This window comes from Natator depressus, chromosome 10 (genome assembly GCF_965152275.1).
Source record: "Natator depressus isolate rNatDep1 chromosome 10, rNatDep2.hap1, whole genome shotgun sequence".
In the NCBI taxonomy this organism is placed as follows: domain Eukaryota; kingdom Metazoa; phylum Chordata; order Testudines; family Cheloniidae; genus Natator; species Natator depressus.
The window spans coordinates 7127572-7148774 of record NC_134243.1 but is presented as its reverse complement, the minus strand read 5'-3'; the positions used below and the strand labels follow the sequence as shown (position 1 = coordinate 7148774).

Genomic DNA, 21203 nt, shown 5'->3' with positions numbered 1-21203 from the left:
TGAGCTCTAGGCCAGGCGTAGGGTACATCCCTGAGTGCCATTTGCTGCTGTGGAGGCTCACGCCGTGAGCTGGCGCCTCCGAGGGAGGCGGGGACTCCACGCCCCGTGGCATGCCAAATCCCCAATAAACAACTCTGTCAGCCCAGATACTGATGGGGCTTGGCTAGAATGGCCTATTGGCTTCCTTCCATGCTAGCCAGTGCTGCCCCCTGCTGCCCCTGCGTTGGCACTGCATCCAGCAGCCCTCGTTCACGAGGGCCCAGCGTGATCCTGCTGATGGCAGAGGAGGGGTCTTCAGGACTAATTGACATGCAGACCCACACCCTCCGTTGGACCGTGTCATTTTATTGCTGGAGTCTCTCTCTGCATGCCACTGCTGCAGCTGCTGTATAGTGAATTCCCCTCTTAAAATCAGGCCCAGTGCTAGAAGCCGAAGACCAGAGCCCCTTTTAAAATACCCTCATGCCCATGCAGGATTTGTGTTAATAGAGAGCAAGAGGCTGCTTGGCTAGATAGCCTCAGCTTCTGTGATGGAGGGTGGGCTGGGGAGAACCGCACCAGCTAACTTACTCCAGAGGCTGCTGGGGGCCGGGCACGGCAGGCACCTGGCGAGAATTGCCCCAATGCTGAGATTCTGTTAGACCCTCAAATGACTACTTCTACTGGGTTCCATGACTCCTTCCTTGCCTCGTTGCCTCTGCTGGCTTGACAGCCAGGCGGTCCCCAGCCTGGCACAGCAGGGAGCTTTGTCTGATTCTCCTTTCATAATGTGCGGGAGCTTAAAGAGCGCACAAGCTAGAATCTAAGTGACCAGGCGATTGCTGTCCAGGGCTGTAGCGATCCTCTCCCGGGTGTCTGCGGTGACTTACCGGTCCTAAACCGCTTATTAATCGGGTATAGACAGAACTGCTTGCTTCTCTTTGGCCTACAGTAGTCCACGTTAGGTCGAAAACCACTTATAAACCTCCAGGTATGAGGTCTCCCTGGCTTCGTTTCCCCCCGAGCGCCACGGTCCATCTCCACTGCGGTGGAATGTCTGTGCACAGTCTAGGGTCTGTTACCTTCTTGCTGGGCCCCGGTAGCTGGGGCAGGGCTGGGTCATCGGAGGATGTGCTGATGGCAGGAGCTGAAGCCAAAGTCAGTAGGCGTTGAGGGAGCTCTGGATCTCTCAGCTTGGGCCCAAACGGACGTGGCTCTGCTTGTGGCCAAGCTTCTCCTCCGAACGAGTCTGCTCCTCATTCGGGACCCTCTGGCGTCTCGTGCCCTGGGGGGTCCATAAAAGGGAGTGACTTAAGCCCACGCAATATTGGCTGTAGGAAAACAACCCACGCTCCTCTTTGACCCATGGTGCAGCCGGTGCGTCTCCGGGAGGGAATGGGAAGTCCTCTCAAAGCGAGCCATTGCAACTTCGCATGTAAACGTCCAGCCTGTAAACCGGCGCGGCTCTCATTGTCTGAATCTTGTCTTCCTGGTAGCTCTCCTCCCAGCATTACCCGGGTGACGGTGATCCTGCTGAAATCTGCCTGTGATGTGGCCTGCCTGGGCACGGAAGGGGGTGGCGTGTACTTCCTGGAGCTCTCTGGCTTAACGCTGCTGGAGGATAAAACCCTGTATCAAGAGGAGATCATGCAGAGGTGAGCTGGCCTGGAGAACTGGCACCAGTGGAGATCAGCTCGTGGCTGTGGGCACCACGAGACAAGGCAGATGGGGCGGGTTGCCGGCCGGGGGCAGTGGAAAGAGGCATCCAGCCCAGGGTGCATTGGCTGTGGCTGTACCTGTTAAATGTTAGCTGTAAAGCTGGGACGTTGCCTGGCAAGCGTAGAGAGTCTGCAGCTCTTCAGCGGGCTGTGCCGAGCAGCTTCTTCAGGTGGATCTGAGATGCCTGGAGGCTGCTCCCTCGGAGATGTTTCTGGAGATGCCGCAGCCCCATGACTGATGGGTAGCAGCTATGTAGGTCACTGCCCGTAGCGGTGATCCAGTACCTCTCCACCTTTACAATACCCTGTCCTCTCCCAGATTCCCGAGCAGGACTTGGGAAAGACCAAAGCGGAGAATCCATCCCAGGTCTTACAGGGAGCCTAGTGCCCGCTGGGGCAGGACTCTGGGGACTGGCTGTGCTAGGTGTATCCTTGTGCAGCACAGATGATCAGTGAAGTTCAAGTTCAGTTTCAAGCCTGTCCCTTGATTTAAGGGGCTCCCTAACATGCTTTTCTCTGCTTGCGTTCCTCCTGGCCATTGGAGGGATGAGCTACTGATTCTGTGTCCTGTGTTAAGAGGCTGGTCTGTCTCAGTCCCCACTGGCTGTCGGAGATGTTAATATCCTGATCCAGGGCTGAGAGAGGACCATCTTCTTCCTTCCCATTACAGAACAGCTGAACTGCGCGGTCTCTCCCGCAGTGCTGGGGAGGGATTAGAGAGGAGAAAACAAGGTACTTGGCTGCATGGCTGTTAACCAGTCTGGTGTTCCCCCACCCCTTTGCTTCCATGCTAGCGTGCCAGACGACTACCGCTGCGGGAAGGCTCTTGGGCCAGTGGAGTCTCTGCAGGAACACCCTCAAGACTCGTCCAAGATCCTGATTGGCTATAGCAGGGGGCTGATGATCGTGTGGGACCAGAGCACCAGAAATGTCCACCACCTCTTCCTGGGCAATCAGGTACCTTGAATGGAGTTCATGGAGAGCCGAGAACACAGTGTGCTGTCCCGTGAGTGTCCCGCTTATGCACGAACACGGGAGCTTTGGCCAAGCCATCTGCGTTTGAGTTTTTGTGGCTTCCCTCTAAGCCATCTTCCCGTGCTTTACCATACCTGGTGACTCACCTGCTGGAAGCTGGTGGCCCGGAGTTGGAAGAATGCTGCTGGCCTCGTCAATGAGGCTACGCTTGCAGAGTCCATCACACTTTCAACCAGGCTCCCTCCTCAGGGAGACAGGAGGACTTGCAGGCATCGGCCTGTGGCCAAACTGAACTCGATGCGTTTGACTTAACTCTTCTAACTTACAGCTGCACCCGGGATATTGCAGTGGTCCACAAACCTCCATTGCTGACCTGATCTTCCATCTCCATTCTGAAGTGCTGTGCCTTGCTCCCCATGTCCCTTTGGCAAAACCAGATTCTGCCCAGGCTGCGTATGCATAGAGGGGATGAGATGGCACAGCTGCCTCCTGTAGCCCCGTGTCTCTCTCCACCTTGGGTTTATTGGCCACATCTGTTCCTTGCAGCAGCTGGAGAGCCTTGGCTGGGAGCGGAGCGGCAGGACGGTGGTGAGTTCGCACAGTGATGGAGGCTACATGGTGTGGTCCATCAACAGTAGTTGCCATAAGACTCTGCAGCCACTCATGTCAACTATCCCCTACGGTGAGTTTGCTTTGCCTCGGGACCCACCCGCCTTGTTCCTCTGCCTTCTTGCAGTGGGCCCAAGGGCAGTTTTACCTTCTAATAGAGTTTGTCATTACACCACTTCTGACTTCACGCTTGCCCCCGATACCTTGTTGGAGGGGGAGGTAGATATGGTGCCACAAGGAGCCTCTTGACTGAGCCGTTAACTCACGTGGTCAGTCGTGCTGTTCTCGACAGGGTGCTCTGTGAAACTGACCACTGATGGCCTAGGGCTTGGGAGAAGGATACTGCAAGTGACAAACAACTGCCTGCAGACCTGGCTTGCCAGCAGATGTCTGAGTTGCTAGGACTCCCTGCTTTAACTTGGGCTCTGAGGATCCCAGGAGCGTTGAGTTCCCCAAAACAGCCCCCCTACAGAGGGCAATGGAGGCTCCCCTCTGGGTCCTTGGAGATGGGCACATGAAGCAGTAGGTTTAGCCTCCTACGTGGTGCGAGATGGAGTCACATACGGTGGCTGGACAGTGATCCCCGTAACTTAGGATGACTTGTCTCTCCAGCTTCCTTCGGGAGGTGGCCACTGTCCTGTTACCTGGATGGATGGAGCAAGCCTGCATCACCAACCCTGGGGCGTTTCCCCAGAAGCTCCTTCTGTGGGCAGAACCCTACCCCATCTGCGTGGCATGCAGGTGGGGAGGGAGGCCTGAGTTTGGATCCCCTGCGGACTCTAGCAGGCTAGGGAAGGGTTACATAGAGGCTGCTGGAAGTGCTGCTCAGTAATCTCTGGGAACTTTCGATTGAAAGCTACGTTAAAGACTAGCCCGGAGTGGCTCGTGACAGTTGTGTCCTTTGCCCAAGTCGGGCTGTGAAGGCTGCTCTAATGGAGGGGAAACCAGATGCTGTGTGTGTCAGCACAGAGTGCTGCGCTGAGCATCTATCCTGATACCGAAAGGAATATCTGGGAGCTTCAGCCAGGCTCCAGCTGAGGTGGACAGGAGAGAAAATGTACTCAAGCCTGCTGGGGGAGCTGCTGGGATACAAATGGGAGTGGGTTGATTTACAGGGGCTAAGACAGCGACCCCTCCTAGGAGCTGGTGTTGAGCAGGGAGGATGGCTTTAATGTGGCGACTCCTCCTTCATTCCAGGTCCGTTTCCCTGTAAAGCCATCAACAAAATCCTGTGGAGAACCTGTGAATCTGGGTATGTCCCCTGCCGGCGAATGTTTGCCACCCCCCCAGAGGTCTGACCTTGGTTCTGAGCTGGGTGCTCATCTCTGCCACAGCTCCTGCGGCAAAGGGCTGTGTCCGCAGGGGACTGTCCCACCGGGCTGCGGTGGAGTGCTCGAATTAATGGGGGGTGTTGGGGGGGGGGGGAGACGACTAGAGGGCCCCTTAATAGAAGCCGGAGACTTTATTTTCAGGACAGGCACCCAAGTTCCTGTTTTAAACATTCTTAAATACAACTGACACTACCTGGCAAATCACATTTTCAGTGCTGGCAGATAAACTTGTGGACTAGCTAAACGGTGGCCCCTGGCGCCCTTGAATAAGACAGAAGTGGGGTAGCCCCTAAAAGTAGGAAGGGGGGCTCGGTCCACCCACTTGCTGCTCAGGAGCCGAAGTTAGTGGCCAGTTTGTAGAGCACATGGCCCTGGGGAAGCTACTGGTGTCGTTCACCTGCAGTCAGGTGATATGCCAGGCAGGGACATGCTGCTTGGCTGTGATGAGGGTTAGGACCCAAGTAGGGGGAAGGTTGGAAAGGTGGAGCTAGGGGGGCCCTAAACCAAAGCCCAGATCCAAGCAAGCCGGAGCTCTGGGATCCAAACCTGGGTCTGAAGTTTTGTAGAGGGGTTGAATCGAAAACCCTGGACTCCAACGCAGGGGAGTCTGGCTCCTGAACTGTCTTGACCCCAAATCCATGTAAGCCGTACATCCAGCCCAAGTAGCCATGGCATGTACAATGCTGGCGTCTCAGCCTTCCTGAGTCGGCGGGGGAGGGGGAGGAGTGGGGCCTGCAGACCCAGAGTGAGCGTCGTTGCTCCGTTCATCACGTCTCCGTTAATCCAGGCGTTCCCTTGCTCTGGAGAAACGTCCATTCGACCAGCCTTGCTGTGACCTGCCTCTTCCTCGGGGCAGGTTGGGCTCCACTGGGCAGCACTGCCCGTGTCCTGCATCTGCTGTGTTCATCTAGCCCCCCCCCAGCCTGTGTGGGGTGGGGGGGGGCATGTAGGATGTCTCGGCAGAACTGGCCAAGCCGCTCTGCAGAGCGGGGACGGGGGAATAGCGTGAGTGGTCCCTTCACCGGCAGGAAGCTCGTGTGAGGAATGGCTCTGGGCTCGGGGTAACTGGCTTCATTCGTGGGGCGTGGGGGCATGTTAGCTTTATGCAACCACTCTGCTCGTGGCCGCATTGCCATAATGTCTGAGGGCCTCACGCTCTTTTTCATGTGGGCTCCTCCTCGCTCCTGGGAGGTAGGGCTGATGTCCCCATTCTACAGCTAGGCAACCGAATCCCAGAGACCAAGTAACTTGCCCAAGATGGCACAGGAAGCCTGGGGTAGAGCAGGGAGTCAAACCCGGCTCTGCCCGTGCCTAGGTTAGTGCCCCAACCCTGGCGCGCTCTCCTTCCTCTGAATGGAACAGAGGGTGCATGACCCAGGCCCTCCCGGGCGCAGCTCCGCATTCGAAATGCCATCCGCAAGCACCTTCGAGCAGAACTCTCCCTGGAGGTGACGCCCTTTGTACCGTGCAGGCAGCTAATGTTCGGGCATCACACGCGCTGTCGGGAGAACGGAGTGTGGTGGTGTCCCGGGGCTGGCCAAAGTGCCCTGCTACCTGGTGTCCTACCAGGCCCATAGAGCCTTGGCTTATTGCCCTCAGAGGTGGGTCTGGCTGGGGATTTCCTGAAGGGATTGGGCACCCCACTCCCATTGCGTTTCTGTGGGGCACCGAATTCCCGTAGGGGCTGGTGAGGTCTCCAGCCCCGGCCTGTGCGGTGGGGTGGGGGGAAATCCTAGCAGCAAACGTGCCGATAGCTAGCTACTTCTCCCCTGCCTGCAGAAATCACTTCATCATCTTCAGCGGAGGCATGCCCCGGGCCAGCTACGGGGACCGGCACTGCGTCAGCATCCTGCAGGGCCAGAGCCTGGTCACCCTGGACTTCACTTCGCGCGTGATCGACTTCTTCACCGTGCACCACACGGAGCCGGAGGAGGGTAGGCAGCCCGCTCTTCGGAACCGAGCGCGCCTCGGTCTCCCTCCCCAGCCTGATATCTCGCTGCTCTGCCTTCTAGAGTTCGATAACCCGAGTGCCCTGGTGGTCCTGGTGGAGGAGGAGCTGGTGGTCCTCGACCTGCAGACGCCCGGCTGGCCTACGGTTCCTGCCCCCTACCTGGCGCCCCTCCATTCCTCCGCCATCACCTGCGCCTATCACATCTCCAACGTCCCCTTGAAGCTGTGGGAGCGAATCATCGGCGCTGGAGAGCAGCAGGGCCCCCGGCATTCTTCTGGGGTAGGGGAACGTCCCCTGCTGGAGAAAAGCCACTGAGCTGTAACTGGGTCTTGCCAGAAGGTGGGTGGGGTCCTTACAGCGACTGGCACAATGAGCCTGACTTGGCTGAGGACACTGGGAGCCTCTGTGGGGGAGCTGTCACGCGGATCTCCTGGCTCCTCGAGCAGCGTCCCGTTGGGCTGTGCAAACCCATCTCGATTTGGCTTGGATGCCAGCAGCAGGGCGGGAGGGGTGCGCGTGGGTGAGAGCCCCAGTGGGCCTGTGGAACGGGCTGTTGCTTAACGTTTTTCCCCCCCCCCACCCTGCGTGGGTGGGATCTGTCTTCTAGAACTGGCCGATCAGCGGAGGGAAAAACTTAGCCCAAGAACCCACCCAGAGGGGCCTTCTTCTCACGGGGTAAGTACCGCTCGGCCACCAGCCGTTTGAATGGCTAATCTTTCCCACAGCCCTGCCCTAGCGAGCTGGCCAGTGCTGGGGTTTTCACTGGGTCTTGGTCCCTGGCAGGTGTCCCAGGGAGCAGCGTGTGGGGGTATCGAAGGGTACGTCTACACTGGGATTAAAAACCCATGGCTGGCCCATGCCACCTGGTTCGGGCCAAGGGGCAGTTTAACAACGCCCGCCCCCAGCAGGGTCCTAGAGCCTGGGCTCCAGCCCTAGCCCCAACGTCTACATGGCAATGAAACCGCCCCTTAGCCCAAGTCAGCTGGCACGGGCCAGCGGGGGAGTTTTAATTGTAGTGTGGATGTTCGAGAAGGCGGGCGTGAGGTATAAATGCACTGGCACAAAGCATGGAAACCCAGAACTACCCAACCTGAATCCAACTGTCTGGCAGGTGCTGGCCCCATGGCTGTCTAGCAGCCACCCCTCCCACAGACTGCCCAGTAGGGGCAGCAAAGGGACTGGGGCAGGGCCTTCAAATGGCTGGGGCTTGCGTCATGCCCTAGAGGCAGCCAGCGAGGGATTCTGCCAGCTCTCCTCCAGCGTAGAGAGCCACATCTTGGGAGTGGTGGGGTGGGCCTTTTCCGGGCTCAGGTCTGGCTGAACAGAGACCCCAAGAGCAGACCTCTCCCTGGCTGTCTGAAAGTCATGGCCCAAGTCTGTCCTGAAGGGCGTTCTCTGCCACTGCAGAAGGGTAGCACTGTGTAGTGGCTAGAGCAGGGGGCTGGGAGACCTGGGTTCGATGCTGCTGAATTGCAGAGTGGGGGGATGTAAGCCAGGAAGCCGGGCGAGAGGTGTGAGTGTGGACGGATGCCAGGGGAGAGGTGGGGGAAGCCCCTCCTCAGTTGTTGGGTGGACTAGCTAACAGTCCTCCCTGTTGAGCCTGGCAAGGATGCGTCACTGTTTATTTTTCCTTCTCCTCGCTCTTGGTGTTGGTTTTATCCTAGCTCTGAGTTGGCGACGTGTTGCCAAATGCATCGTTGGCTGAGCGCTGCACCGGCTCCTCCGAACATGCAGGCAGGGCTTGTTAGCGGCTGCAGATGCTGAGGCTGGAGCAGGGGAGGTGGGGGCGAAGGAAAATTTGAGACTAACTTGGTCATCCTGGGCGTGGAGCCTGCTGTCCCGCTGGGACGCACGCCCACCTCGGGACTCCTGGGTGGCTCGCTGGCCTGCTGACCGGGAGCCCGGCCTGGAGCGGAGTTGGCAAGGGCAGATTTGGCCGTATCTGCTGTTGCCCTCTCAGCTCCGCCCGCTGCTAGATGGGGCAGGCTGGGGATGGGGCGTCGGAGGGGCTGATACGTTACAGATGAGCCACGTCTGGGTAGTGGTGGCTGATGTGCTCCCGGGCTGCCTCGGGGAGCTGGCTCCCATCGCTGTGCTGGGCCGTTGCACAGAACTCCTGGACGGGGAGCCAGAAGCAGCCGGAAGCTGTGCTCTGGACAGCCGACCGCAGAACGCCCCTTGCTGTTCCGAGGGCTTAGCGGCCTGTGGTTATGGCTTGTCAGTTGCCCACCTTGAGCCACTGCGAAGCCACGGAGTGATTGTTGGGTGGCTTCTAGCCCTGACGTCGGCAGGGAAATGTCAGCTTGGCCAGTTGTTGCTGAGGAACCGCTTCCCTTAACAATCGTGGGAAGGTCTAGCGCTACTGAGGTGCAGCTGGCTTAAGCAGCTGCATCCCTCCCTCCTGACCCCGGCCTGCCGGAGCCATCCAGCTCTGCGACGGCTCCGTCCTGAGGGCATCGCCGCAGCGGCAGATCGCCCGGTCTGTGGCCCAATGACCGAGTCCAGAATCCAGATGTGCTGTGAACCAAGGAGATCTTTGCCTCACCTCGCCACCCTCCTGAGCCAGCCGGGCGTGAATGCTGGTCCCTTGAGCTCATTCCCGCCTGCTCCCTAAGCTTCTGGGCTGTGGTAGGGAGGAGGGACCGAAATCGGAGCAGGTGGAGATCGGCCCTGATGGCTGTGGGGAGCGGCAGAGCCACTGGGCGGGAGTCAAAACTAGTTCCGTGCTAACAGATACGATGGAGAGTCTGTTCCCATCTTACACCTCTCCCTTGCAGAAATGGGCAGGCCAGGGCATTGTGGCAGCCTGTAAGGCTAGGGGCTGGCCTAGGAGCAGCTTAGCTGGTCGTATGTGGGGAGTCAGGACCCCGGGCAAGGGACAGACAGCTCTCCCAGCTTCTCGCACTGAGCGGCACGTCTCCCCCTCTCCCCTCCCCAGGCACGAGGACGGCACAGTCCGCTTCTGGGACGCCTCGGGAGTGTCCCTGCGGCCGCTGTACAAGCTGGGCACGGCCAACATCTTCCAGACCGACTGTGAGCACAACGACAGCCTCAACCAGGCCAGCGAGGAGGAGTGGCCTCCCTTCCGCAAGGTACCACCCTCGGTCCCTGCCCATCCCCGGGGCAGTCCTGGCAACTCCGTGTGGGGCCCCTTCGCAGGAGCCATTGGTCCTCTCCAGGAGTGTCCCTGTGCTGCCATGTCACAGCCCGGGCCCAGCTGGCTGAGGATTCCCGGGAGGGAGGCCCGTGGATCGGAGAATCTCCCCCATGCCAGGGTGGCTCGATGCAGCCCAGGGCCATAGTGGGTGACAAGATGCTGCCATCTGATGGGGAGCCCAGAGAGCCAGACTCGCTCTGCACATCCGCCATCGCAGACCACCTCCCACCCCAGGGGACCCTTCTGCTGCCTCTGGAGAGAGGCCAGGCCATGGGCCATAAACTGCTCTCTCCTTCTGAGCAGGGCCAGAACAGGCTGTGCGGGGAGCACGCCCTGCTGCTGTCCAGGCGGGACCTGCTCTGTGCCTTCAATTGCCAGGGCTCCTCTCGCCAGCTGTGGAAATGCCACGAGTGTGGGCAGGGTCAGGCTGGCTCAGACGGACTCTCCCCACGTGGGCCAGGCCAGTGCTGCTGCCAAGTGCCGCCTCCTACTTCCAGCCCCGTGGGCACAGGCAGGAATGAGGATGCCTCTGGGATTTGGGGCCGATGCTCTTCTGCAAACCCCTTTGGTCCCAGAGGCACGAATGGCAGCCCAGAGTCTGCATGGCAAGAGCCCCTGGCCTTGAAAATTTCCTGGGGAGGACCAGGGAAGCAGGGGAAGCAGCTGAGGATGGCGTTGATTGGCCGACTCAGTGCCCCACGGTTGGCCGACTCAGTGCCCCACGGTTGGCCAGCTGGGTTCTAAAGGGGCACTCTCCGTCATAACCATTCCCCTGCTCAAAGGCAGGTGCATGCCCTGGTATAAGGCCCAATCTCCTCGTGCCCCGGCCCCTGAGCCCAGCCATGCTGCCCGCTGTGCTTTTACACTGGTGTGAATCTGGAGTGACGCTGATTCACGGGAGTCCCTCTGCAGTTCAGTGAGTGCAGCCTGGCCCCCTGATCCCCGAAGGAATGAGATTCGAGCCCTGTCCCTGCAGGAGATCTGTGCTGGTCGTGCTCCAAGCCCCGTGGGAATGGGTGGCTGTGAGCTCCTCCCAGCCGTTTGTCGAGTGACGGTCCTGCGGATGTCCAGGGAAGGTTAAGTTCTCTAGACCTACAGCAGTGGCAGCGTTGTCCTGTTGCTTGATCGTCGCCAGGTGTTTATGGGCAGTAGACAAACAGGATGTATCTTGGCTGCTGGCTAGAAACCCTGGTGTCCAAGGATCTCCTCCACCTGGTGATCCCTATTCTACGTTCCTTCCCTGCTCCTCCGCTGGGAGCCCTTGCTGGGGTAGAGACCGTTCTGGCTGGAGCTGGACTTGGCTGCATTGATACCAGGCTCGCTCTCTGGGTACAAGGGACCAGAATAGAGAGATGTTTCCAAGGAGAATTCCCGAGGGAATCTCCAACCACTGCAGCTCTGCTGTCTGCATCTGACTCAGCATCTGTGCGCTACGGCAGGACCGCACCGCCTGGGGTCCCCTCAATACCCCTGTGTGTGTGCTGATTCTGGGGGAGGGGGCCAGAGCAGTCTGGGGGCAGCCCCTGCTGTCAGCATCCTGGAGAAGAGCGCGCACAAGTCACATAGGCATGGATCCCCCAGGCCCCGTAGGCAGGGCTGGAAAGGGGTCGTCTGGTACCAGCTAGTAACGAACCTCCCATTGTCCCGTAACGCAGTTGCAGCATGGCCTGACACTGGCCATGTCTCCAGTGTGGTCAGGAGGCAAGGCTGATGGTGAGAGCTGGGCTTGCCTGCTCCCCACACCCCCCCCACCCCAGCGTGAAGATGCTTATGATAAAGGTGTCAAAGAATGAGTCTTTCCTATCCCACCTCTGATATGGTGCACGCAGCTTCTTGCCTCTGTCTGGGGCAGCGCTGGGCATCTCACTAGTTCCTGGGCACCCTTGGCTGGGTTGCTGGGGCAGGGCTGTCATGCGAGTGCGGTGGGTTTAAGTTTAGTTGCTGGAGGAACTCTCCTGGCTCTTGGCTATCCTCGTGAAGGACTAGAATCACTGGCCTGTCAGCCGTGCCTGTATCAGATCTGCACCTGTCAACGAGAGCATCAGTCCTGGGGTGTCTGTCCAGGCCTGTCTCTAATGGAAATAGAGGGGAGCTGTCTAATAATCCAGCCCAGTGTCACAGATCGGGGCCCCTGGCGAGGGCCGGTCCTGGCAGGGGGTTAAGATAGGATCTGAGACCATTGAAGGGAGGGGGTAGAGGGGGGGTGCCCGCACTGGGAGGAGTCGGTGTGTGCATGGCTTGCCAGAGCCCTGGACGAAAGCGGTGTCCTGCCCTCTCGCGCCCCTGACCCCCTCTTCCCATCGTCCAGGTTGGCTGCTTTGATCCGTACAGCGACGACCCGCGGCTGGGCATCCAGAAGATTGCACTGTGTAAATACACGGCCCGGATGGTGGTGGCTGGGACTGCAGGGCAGGTAGGGCGGCTGTGGGGGGCGACGCTCTGGGGGAACAGCCAGTCAGCCCTGTACTGTTGCTGGGCTTTGCTTAGGGGCAAAGTTTGGGGAGGGGGAAGGGAGTGCGGGGGCCAGGGGCAGAGCCCAAGTATTTGGTGGGGAGGGTGGGATTCTCAGGCCATGCTCTTGCTTGGCTGTAGGTGCTCTGCCTCTTAAAAGCGGTTCTCCCAGGACTAGAGAGCTGATGCCAGGGCATGTGTCTCAGCTGTCCCAGTGACCTGGCCTGTAGGGTGAAGGGCAGCACCCCTGGCTGGTGGGATCTGCCCCAGGGCTTGGCAGACTTGCTGGGGGTGGGTTTGACTTGGCAGGGGAAGCTTCGTACGTTTCCCATCAGCTGTGGAGTGTCTACTCTGTCTCCTGCTTCTGGGGAGCCATCCAGCTGCAGGGGTCCATCTGAGCAGGGATAAACCCCTTTGTTAGGGACCAGCTGTCGTGCTGTGCCCCACTGGCCAGCCAGCGCTGCTGGCAGGAATGTACCAGTCGCTTCCTAGAGGAGAGGTTTCCCTGGCCTAGCTGCCACTTAAGACTCCATTGCTTGATCCTCTACCCCTAGCTCGCTTTGGCAGGACGGCGTAGGGAGGGCAGGGGCACTGAGCATTGGCGCCGGGGTGGGCGTTGACCCTGGGATAAGGGCGGGTGCTGCAGTTGAGGGATGCTTCGGAAGAGCCTTGGGCCTGCACTTGTCTACCAGACCCGGGGCTGCTGGTGCCTTGCTGTCACGGGCACCAGGCTCCCAGCTGGAAGCCAGGAGCTCTCCCCTGAGAGAGAGATGCTGGTAGCGGGGAGATGCCTTGGCGGAACTGGCCCTCAGTGCCACGTCTGCCTCTTGCCAGGTGCTCGTCATGGAGCTGAGCGACGAGAAGTCAAATCACATGATCAACGTGGCCACAGTGGACCTGCTGCAGGATCGGGAGGGCTTCACCTGGAAGGGGCATGACCGGCTCACCCCCAAGAACGGCTCCCTGACCTTCAGCGCAGGCTTCCAGCCCAGCGTGCTGGTGCAGTGCATGCCGCCGGCTGCCGTCACCGCCGTGACCCTGCACGCCGAGTGGAACCTGGTGGCCTTCGGCACCAGCCACGGCTTCGGGCTCTTCGACTATTACCGACGCAACCCAGTGCTGGCCAGGTAGGGGGACCCGGGAGCTGCACTCCCTCCTCCCCAGGGGACCGGCTCCAGCCATGGAGCACGTCACGTCCAGCTCGGCGCTGGCACTGGGATACAGAGCTGCGCAGCGAACAAACACGACAAACCCTGATGCTGTTGATCCTTCCCATGGCAGACGGGCAGGGCCGGGCTCTAGGGAGGTTCGGCTCCTTTCTCCCCTGTGCTCAGGGAGGGGCACCGTCCTGTCCCACAGCAGCCCTCTACTCCCCGCTGCAAGGAGCAGGGCCAAGGATTCTCCCTGGGAACCCTTTAGCCCTTGACTGGGGGTAGTGGCCACAGCCCGGTGCTGTACTGGGAGAAGCTGAGATAATGAGCTGGCAGGGGGCACGTTGACCCATGAGTGGGGCGGAGGGAGGTTTAAACCTTGTGAGGCTGGTCCCTTTCCCATGCACACCTAAGTCCTAGGGGACTCGGCTCAGCGAAGTGGGAGCTGCAGCTTGCCAGGGGATGGTCCCGTGCAATGCTGCGGCCTCCGGCTGGCTTGTCCACGTGCCGCCAGTGGTCCCCAGCAGTCGTCCAGTGCTCGGCTCGTACTGATCTCCTGCCTTCGGAGCTATTCTGGGCTCCTTACCGCTGCTGTGGAACGAAGGGGGGTTGGGTAGGCGAGCAGTGTCCCTGCTTGCCAGTGGGGGAGCCCAGGTATCCTGACTCTAGGCCGAGCAGAGGCTGTGGCTGAGGGATCTCCCGACCCCGTTACCGTGCTGACGAGGCTTGGAACAGACCAGCAGGTGCCCTGGGGGTTTCACCCCCCTCTGCTGCCGCTCTCCTGCCTCCCGCAGAGCGGGTGTGGCTGCCTGGGCTTGCTTGGGGGGGAGGGGTGACTCTGCGGCAGGGCCCACGCCCCCCGCTGTCACTCCCCAGGGCAGAGCTGTCCATCTCCCCCCGCCCGGCGGCCGCTGCTCTGTCCTTGTGTCGGGAACCTCTCCAGATGTCACTGGGAGGGCTGTTCCTTCTCCTGCTGCAGCCGGGGGGCAGAGCACCATATGGGGCAGTGCCCCGTTGTGGGAGCGTGGCCAGGAAGAGGGTCCCTCGATGGAGCAGTTCCTTGACTGGGGGGCAGCAGGTGCTGACCAGGGAGCGCCTGGGGGTCCTGACTGGCTTGTCCGCTCGAACGCTTGTGGAGTGTGTTCTGGACACGGTGTCCCAGCCGGACCCAGGGTGCATCCGCTAGCCAGGCTGCTCGGGGCTGAGCCCCCTACAGCCACGTCACTGAGTGCTCTGGGATGAAAGGGGCTACCCTGGGGACGCCCGATCCTACTGTCCTGGGGTGGCTGAGAGGTGCCCTCGGGTGGGCACAGCCCACAGAGGGGCCTTACTGAGGAGGCCTCGGAGGAGCTGAGGCGGGAGGGTTCTAGTCCCAGTTCCCCGTCTTTGTGGGTTACCTGATAACTGCCTGTTCCAAGTGACATTCGCGGGGGGTCTACATGGCAGGCCCTGCCGAGCCGCCAGGGCAGAGCTAGGCATTGGCACGGTTGGGGAGAAGGCCGGGAACGAGTCTTCCCCTCTGTGAACATGGCCAGTCCTCGGGGCTCCCCACTCCTGCACCCCAGACCGCGGCGAGGCCCTGGCTGGCGCTGAGCAGCTGTCCGTGATGCTGCAGGTGCACGCTCCACCCCAACGACTCCCTGGCCATGGAGGGGCCCCTCTCCCGAGTGAAGTCTCTGAAGAAGTCCCTGCGCCAGTCCTTCCGCAGGATCCGCAAAAGCAGAGTCTCCGGCAAGAAGAGAGTCGTTGCCAACAGCTCCTCCAGCAAGGTAACCGCAGGGCGGGGCACGGTGGGGGACTGTCCCATCCTGCGCCTGCCCCCTGGGGTGGGGGCGTCCCCGGGAGAGGGGCGGTGACCTCTCATACCTGAACTGCCAGGGCGGCGGGTTGGCTCTTTGACACAGACGTCCTTTGTCCCGAGTGCATTCGAAGAAGCACTGGGGTGAGATGTGAACGGAGCAGGGTGTTCGTCAGACCGTTTAAAAATAAAACTGCCCCTTCCCTGTCCCTTGCAGCTGCTTCCTTGCCGCCTCCACTCAGTAGCGTCGCCCAGGGCCGGTGGGGCCTGAGTTTCTAATGTATAAACCAAGCAGAGTCCCTGCTCCTGCTTTTCTTCGGTGCACGTCTTCTGGGCAAAGGGAAACTGAGGCCCGGAGCGGCTAAGTGACCTGCCCAAGTTTCCACAGGAAGTCTGTGGCAGAGGAGAGAATTGAACCTTCCACGTCTCTGACTAGTGCCCTGACTATCCTGCGCTGCCTCATAGCTTAGCACTAACTCCCAGAACCTGGAGGGTCCCCTGCTCTCTCTCAGGGACCCCAGGAGGGGCTGTCCTGCGGGGCTGCTCCCTAGCTGATGGAGGGAGGAAGTTGACCCCTGGAATCCAGGCTGTTCACGGGACTGGTGTCTCCTCCCGCAGGTGCAGGAAGCCAATGCCCAGCTGGCCGAGCAGGCCGGCCCCACCGATGTGGAGATGACCCCTGTGCAGAGGCGGATCGAGCCCCGGTCGACCGACGATTCGCTCTCGGGGGTGGTACGCTGCTTGTACTTCGCTGATACCTTCCTCCGAGACGGTAAGGCCTGGCCGCAGCTCTGAGTGGGAATACAACCGGGCAGCCAGGAAGGGGGTCCCGTGCGGCCTGTTGGCACAAGCCCTGCCATGCTGAGCTAGACCTACAGCTCCCCTGGCTGGACCCCCCTGTCTGCACATCCCTGAATACAAGATGCCCAAGAGGCAGGCGTTCAACACCCCTGATCCCCAGCTGGTACAGCACTGTACTGAGAAGCAGGGGCACTTTCTTCCTAACCTTGTCTGGTTCTCACCTTACACCCTGAGACATGAGGATTAATATCGTTTCTAGCTATGCTGTCTAGTAGCATTGCAGAGAGAGAGTTCCTACTCCATAGAAAGGTCTAATCTTTAAACCCTGCTTACTTCAGTAAAACCATGTGGCAGAGAGTTCCCCAGGCTAGCACTGCCTTGTGCAGTTCTTTCTTTGGTCAGTAGACTGGCCAGTGCTAAAGACCCTGGGCTCAGAAAGCGCGGCTTGACCCGGGTTGCTTCTGGGGCTCTGGTGTGGGTTGATGATGTGCTAATACTCAGGGCTGCCTGGTGGGAGGCAGTTTGCTCTGGAGTCCCCCATTTGCGAGGGCCCCCAAACAGAATGGCCCGGCACAAAGCTGAGTGGCACTGTGACCCCGTGTGCCCGGTTGCAGTGTCCGGAATGGGGAGCCAGGCCCAGCCCCGTGGGATAGAAAACACTGCTGTGGGGTGAGGTGTCTTCCTCGCCCTGGGGCCACCCTTCAGTGGTCTGGCTTTTGCGGTGGCCCGGGCTCCCCAGCACCTCTGCGCAGTCCTGCTAATGCTGCTGCTTTCCCCCTGCTCCTCAGCCGCACACCACGGGCCCACCATGTGGGCTGGGACCAACTCGGGCTCCGTGTTCGCCTACGCCCTGGAGGTCCCGTCCCAGGAGAAGTTCTCGGAGCGCTCGGTGGAAGCGGTGCTGGGCAAGGAGATCCAGCTGATGCACAGGGCGCCGGTGGTGTCGATCGCGGTCCTGGACGGGCGGGGGAACCCTCTCCCGGAGCCCTACGAGGTGTCCCGGGACCTGGCCAAAGCCCCTGACATGCAGGGCAGCCATTCTGTGCTCATCGCCTCGGAGGAGCAGTTCAAGGTAAGAGAGGGGAGGGGCCGATGGCTGCGTCTCGTGCTGTCCCGCGTGGGAACCCTGCCGAGCTGCGGCCTTTTGCCACCGTTACCCTGACCCGGGTGGCGTCGGTAGCGGGAGACGCTGCCTCCTGCCGGCTTCTCCCGTGGGGACGTTCCCATTCCCAAGGGAAAGGGGTGTCTGGCAGGGGGGAGGGCAGACATAGCAAACCCTGGCTTGGGTGGAACCACGTTGTGGCAGGAGCCAAGGGCTCGGCTGTGACTTTTTCAGAGATGAAATGCCCCGGCTTGGGTGCAGGGCATTTCAGCTCTAAAAGAAGTGGGCGTCCGGGGCCTGGGCCTTTCCACAGACCACACTTCCCTTGGAGCTGGGCCTGGCTCTCGGGAACACGCTTCTTAACCCAGCAGGGCAGCGGCCTCCCCCTTGGGAGAATGATCCCTTTAAGCCAGCCATGGGCTCTCTAGGTTTCTAGGCTGGTGGCCGTGGGCTAGTGAAGGGCGTGGACATGGCATACTCACACAGCCATTGCCGCTGCTGATGGCTAGCGCCCTGGTACACCTGACCGGCCTTGATCCTTGCCGGTAAGACTCAGCCGGCCTGTCGTTAGGGCCCCTATGAAGCTTGTGGACACACACAACATGGGTCCCTTGCCCCATAGCAGTGGGGTGGGGAGGCAGGACTGGGTCTCTGCTCTCGAGCCGGCTTGCTCTCCGCCTTGACCCAGGTGTTCACGCTGCCAAAAGTCAGCGCCAAGACCAAGTTCAAGCTGACGGCCCACGAGGGCTGCCGGGTGCGGAAGGTGGCGCTGGTGAGCTTCACCAGCCTGGCGTGCGAGGACTACACGGAGAACGGCTTGGCATGCCTCACCAACCTGGGGGACATCCACATCTTCACGGTGCCCGGCCTGCGGCCGCAGGTGCACTACGACTGCATCCGCAAGGAGGACATCAGCGGCATCGCCTCCTGTGTCTTCACCAAGCATGGGCAAGGTGAGCGCGCCGCGCTGGTGGGACTGGCGGTGGCCGGGACATGGATTCCTGGCTTGGGCTCCTTCGGCTCCATTCGCTTCGCTCCAGGCTACCCCGGTGTGGGAGACGGTGCTGCGCAGTGGGTAGAGCGCTGGGCTGGGACCTGGGAGCTGCCCTCTCATCTCTTGGCTGGCAGGGACTCTCCGTCTGTGCAGTGGGGCCCTGATCTCCTCCCTGCTGAGCCGGGGCAGTTCTTGGGGGAGCTGGTGCACTGAGATCCTGCTGGTACATTGAGATGCCAGGAGAGCATAAGCCGCCCTGGTTAATCTGTCCGAGTGGGTGCCTGCTGTTGAGTCTCTCTGGGCTCCCTCTCCCCAGGCTTCTACCTGATCTCGCCTTCCGAGTTCGAGCGATTCTCCCTGAGCGCCCGGAACATCACAGAGCCGCTCTGCTCGCTGGAGCTCGTCCGGCGCCACGGCACCACCTGTCTCAGGTAGGCCGGCCGGCCGCCCGGGCTGCAGGAACTGCAAGCTGCTGCTGCCTTAAGCAGGGTGTCACTGGTGGGGAATGCTGGGCGTGAGCAGGCTCCCAGCACCGCTGGTCTGAAGCAAACTGGCTGCTGCCGGTGTCATGGCCCCTCTGAGTCCCTGAGCAGCTGGCTAACTGCCCCTAGATCCCAAAGGCCCTGCCCTCTGTCGAGCTGGGGGTGACTGTGGGCCTGTCTGCAGTTCGGTCCCCTGCAGCAAAGTGCCCCCTCTCCCCACTTTGCTGCCCTCCCCCCAGCAGGCTGGGAACTGGTGGTGACGGAAATAACTCTCTCTCCTTGCTCGTCAGCCCCAGTTTCACCGGGACACCGAAACTGACGCAGGCCAACGGGACTCCCGTGCTGCAGGGCTCTGAGGCGAACGGCTCCCCCGGCGACGGCACCCGTAAGGAAACGGCTCTGACTCTCTGAACCGCTCTGGCCTTCCGCTGAGGGGCTTGGTGTACTGCTGGCGGAGCTGGGCTTCCCAGCCGGCCAGGCCTCCGCTGCCCGGTGATACAGATGGGGGAAACCGAGGCATGGGGGGTTGGGACTCGGCTAAGATCTGTGGGGATCATGGCAGAGGAGGATCCTTGTGCTTTTCGCTGCAAGGCTGCCCTTCTCCTTCCTAAAGCCCCTGGGAAGACAGTGGACTCTAGCTGCCTAAGGGGACTGGGTCTCTCCCTGGCCTGTGGTGGGATGAAGAGTTGCTGGGTGGTGGATTTCTTCCCCTCTCCAGTGCATGCAGCATCTCCAGCCCAAAGACCCTCTGCCAAAGTGGACCCCTCCGACAGGCTGGCAGCTGGGTGCCCTGCTGATAGCCAGGAGGCCGGAGTGCAGCCTGGCAGAGTGAGCCGTCCCGCTTGGCCCAAAGCACACCCCGTCTTGTGGACCGGGGACCTCCCTGCCCCGGGTCCGAACAGCTGCTGGGACAGTTTGGGTCCTGCAGGAAGGCTCGTCCCATGGGTGCTGGCAGTCGGGACGCTCCTGGCAAAGGAAGAGGCACGGGCATCATTGGCACGGCTCCAGATGTGCTGTCTCTGAGGGCAGGGGGTGTTGTCCAGGGGAGCCGTCAGCTCCTTGCTCTGCTGGCCTGGGGTGCAGATGCCCGGCCTGCCCTCTAGCTGGGCTGGCACCATGAGGTGTGTCCTGGAACCAACCCCAGTGCTGCGTGTGGTCTCCTCCAGGGACGCCTGAGGAACCCCAGGCTGCCTTCTCCCCGGCGCCCACCGACTCGCCGAACAGCCCGGAGAGCCCCCTGGACACCACTGGGGACATCACTGTGGAGGAAGTGAAAGATTTCCTGGCGTAAGTTTGGGCTCTGGGAAGTCACTGGTGCCACGAGCCTGAGTGTTCTCGGCTGGAGGGCTCCGCTCTGGGGCCTAGCAGCATCAGCTGTGCTGTTGTTGCTCCTTGGGCATAGTCACCATCTAGGCTGGAGATGTTTTCAAGACAGAGGAGTTCCCCGTCTCCCAGGCTCCAGTGGCTTTGTTCACCTTCCCCGCACGCAGCCCTGCCCGGCCGTGCCGAGGGATCGAAGCGCGCACTTGATTATCGCAAGCTGCTTGCAACTGGAATCCGGTGAGATGATGCCTGCGCTCCTCCGGGGGGCGCTGTGCGTGCACAGAGCTGCCCACCCTGAGGCCAGAGCTCTCTGCAGTGTTGGATGGGAGAGGTGGTGAAACCACTAGCCATACTGCGCCTTGAGGGTGGCAGAGGATTTTCACCCTGGTCTCTTCCCCAGGGCCCACCTCCCCGGTCCCTAGCTATAAGGGTCCCGCACCCTAGTCAAACCCGGGCTGTACGGACAATGCAGCCTCTCTGCTGGGAGCCCCTTGGCCAGGCGCATGGAGAGCCTGAGATAAGGCCAGTCAAGGGGGTCCCAGCGCATGTGTGCACTTCTCCCTCCCTCCCCCCTCTCCCTCCCCCCATGGAGCTGGGTTTGTGCAATGCTGGAAGGCCTCCTGCCCCAGCCAGGGTCGCTCTGTGCATACCACAGCCTGGAATCAGCCCTGGCCAACAACACGGCTGGCCTTGGACCCGCTCGTGAGCTAGTTCGCTGTCTGCACGCAGTGCTGCGGGAGCCTCGCTCCTTAAGATGAGAGGCTTCAGTGCACAGCCAAGACCCGGAGAGCTCATCTCCGCGGGCAGCTCAGTGATCCTGCCCAGTCGGCCTCTCCAGCGGGCGTCCACGGGAGCGACTGGGGGCGGGGACCTTCCCAAGCAGCTGGACTCCGTCCCCAGACCCAGCTGTCTCCGTTCGCGGGGAAGCTGCTTGGCGCGTCCCACGTTTGGCCTCGGATGCGGGCCTGCGTTGTCCTGCTCTGGTGGGGCACGTGCAGGTGGGTGATTCGACCAGCATCCCCTGCCAAGCGGGAGCAATGGGTCGTCTTGGCTTGCCCTTAACGTCCGGGAGGCTGGGGGGTGTCCGGAGCCCAGGAGCTCTTCGCTCGGCCGTGCTGGCCCAGCAGCTGGGGGGCGTCTCTGGGCCAGCTCCCGGCCGTGCCTGGGACCGGAACGGTCTGTGTCAGCGTGTCTGTCTTCCAGCTCCTCGGAGGAAGCGGAGAGGAACCTGAGGAATGTGAGCGAGGAGGAGGCCCACTCTCCGGGGATCCTGATTAAATGAGGTGCGCGGGGAGGCAGGGGGTTCTTGCTCTGCGAGTGTGGCAGGGCTTGGTGCAGTGGACCCTGGTGCCACGCTCTCCCGCGCCCTGAGTCCCTAGGC

General features: G+C 61.0%; 1 protein-coding gene across 1 annotated transcript in view; it reads left to right on the top strand.

Annotated features, from left to right (window-relative positions):
• Positions 1–21203, top strand: part of LLGL1 (LLGL scribble cell polarity complex component 1) — a 72118-nt gene that overhangs the window by 45725 nt on the left and 5190 nt on the right. The window contains exons 5-22 of the mRNA XM_074965074.1: positions 1476–1634; positions 2492–2654; positions 3219–3354; positions 4479–4533; positions 6392–6546; positions 6625–6842; positions 7171–7238; positions 9502–9655; positions 12029–12133; positions 13006–13298; positions 14938–15091; positions 15739–15892; positions 16710–16993; positions 17712–17976; positions 18334–18448; positions 18790–18884; positions 19666–19786; positions 21026–21105. Coding sequence (XP_074821175.1) covers positions 1476–1634; positions 2492–2654; positions 3219–3354; positions 4479–4533; positions 6392–6546; positions 6625–6842; positions 7171–7238; positions 9502–9655; positions 12029–12133; positions 13006–13298; positions 14938–15091; positions 15739–15892; positions 16710–16993; positions 17712–17976; positions 18334–18448; positions 18790–18884; positions 19666–19786; positions 21026–21104 — 2773 coding nt within the window. The 3' untranslated portion in view covers position 21105. The remainder of the gene's footprint in view (positions 1–1475; positions 1635–2491; positions 2655–3218; positions 3355–4478; positions 4534–6391; positions 6547–6624; positions 6843–7170; positions 7239–9501; positions 9656–12028; positions 12134–13005; positions 13299–14937; positions 15092–15738; positions 15893–16709; positions 16994–17711; positions 17977–18333; positions 18449–18789; positions 18885–19665; positions 19787–21025; positions 21106–21203) is intronic.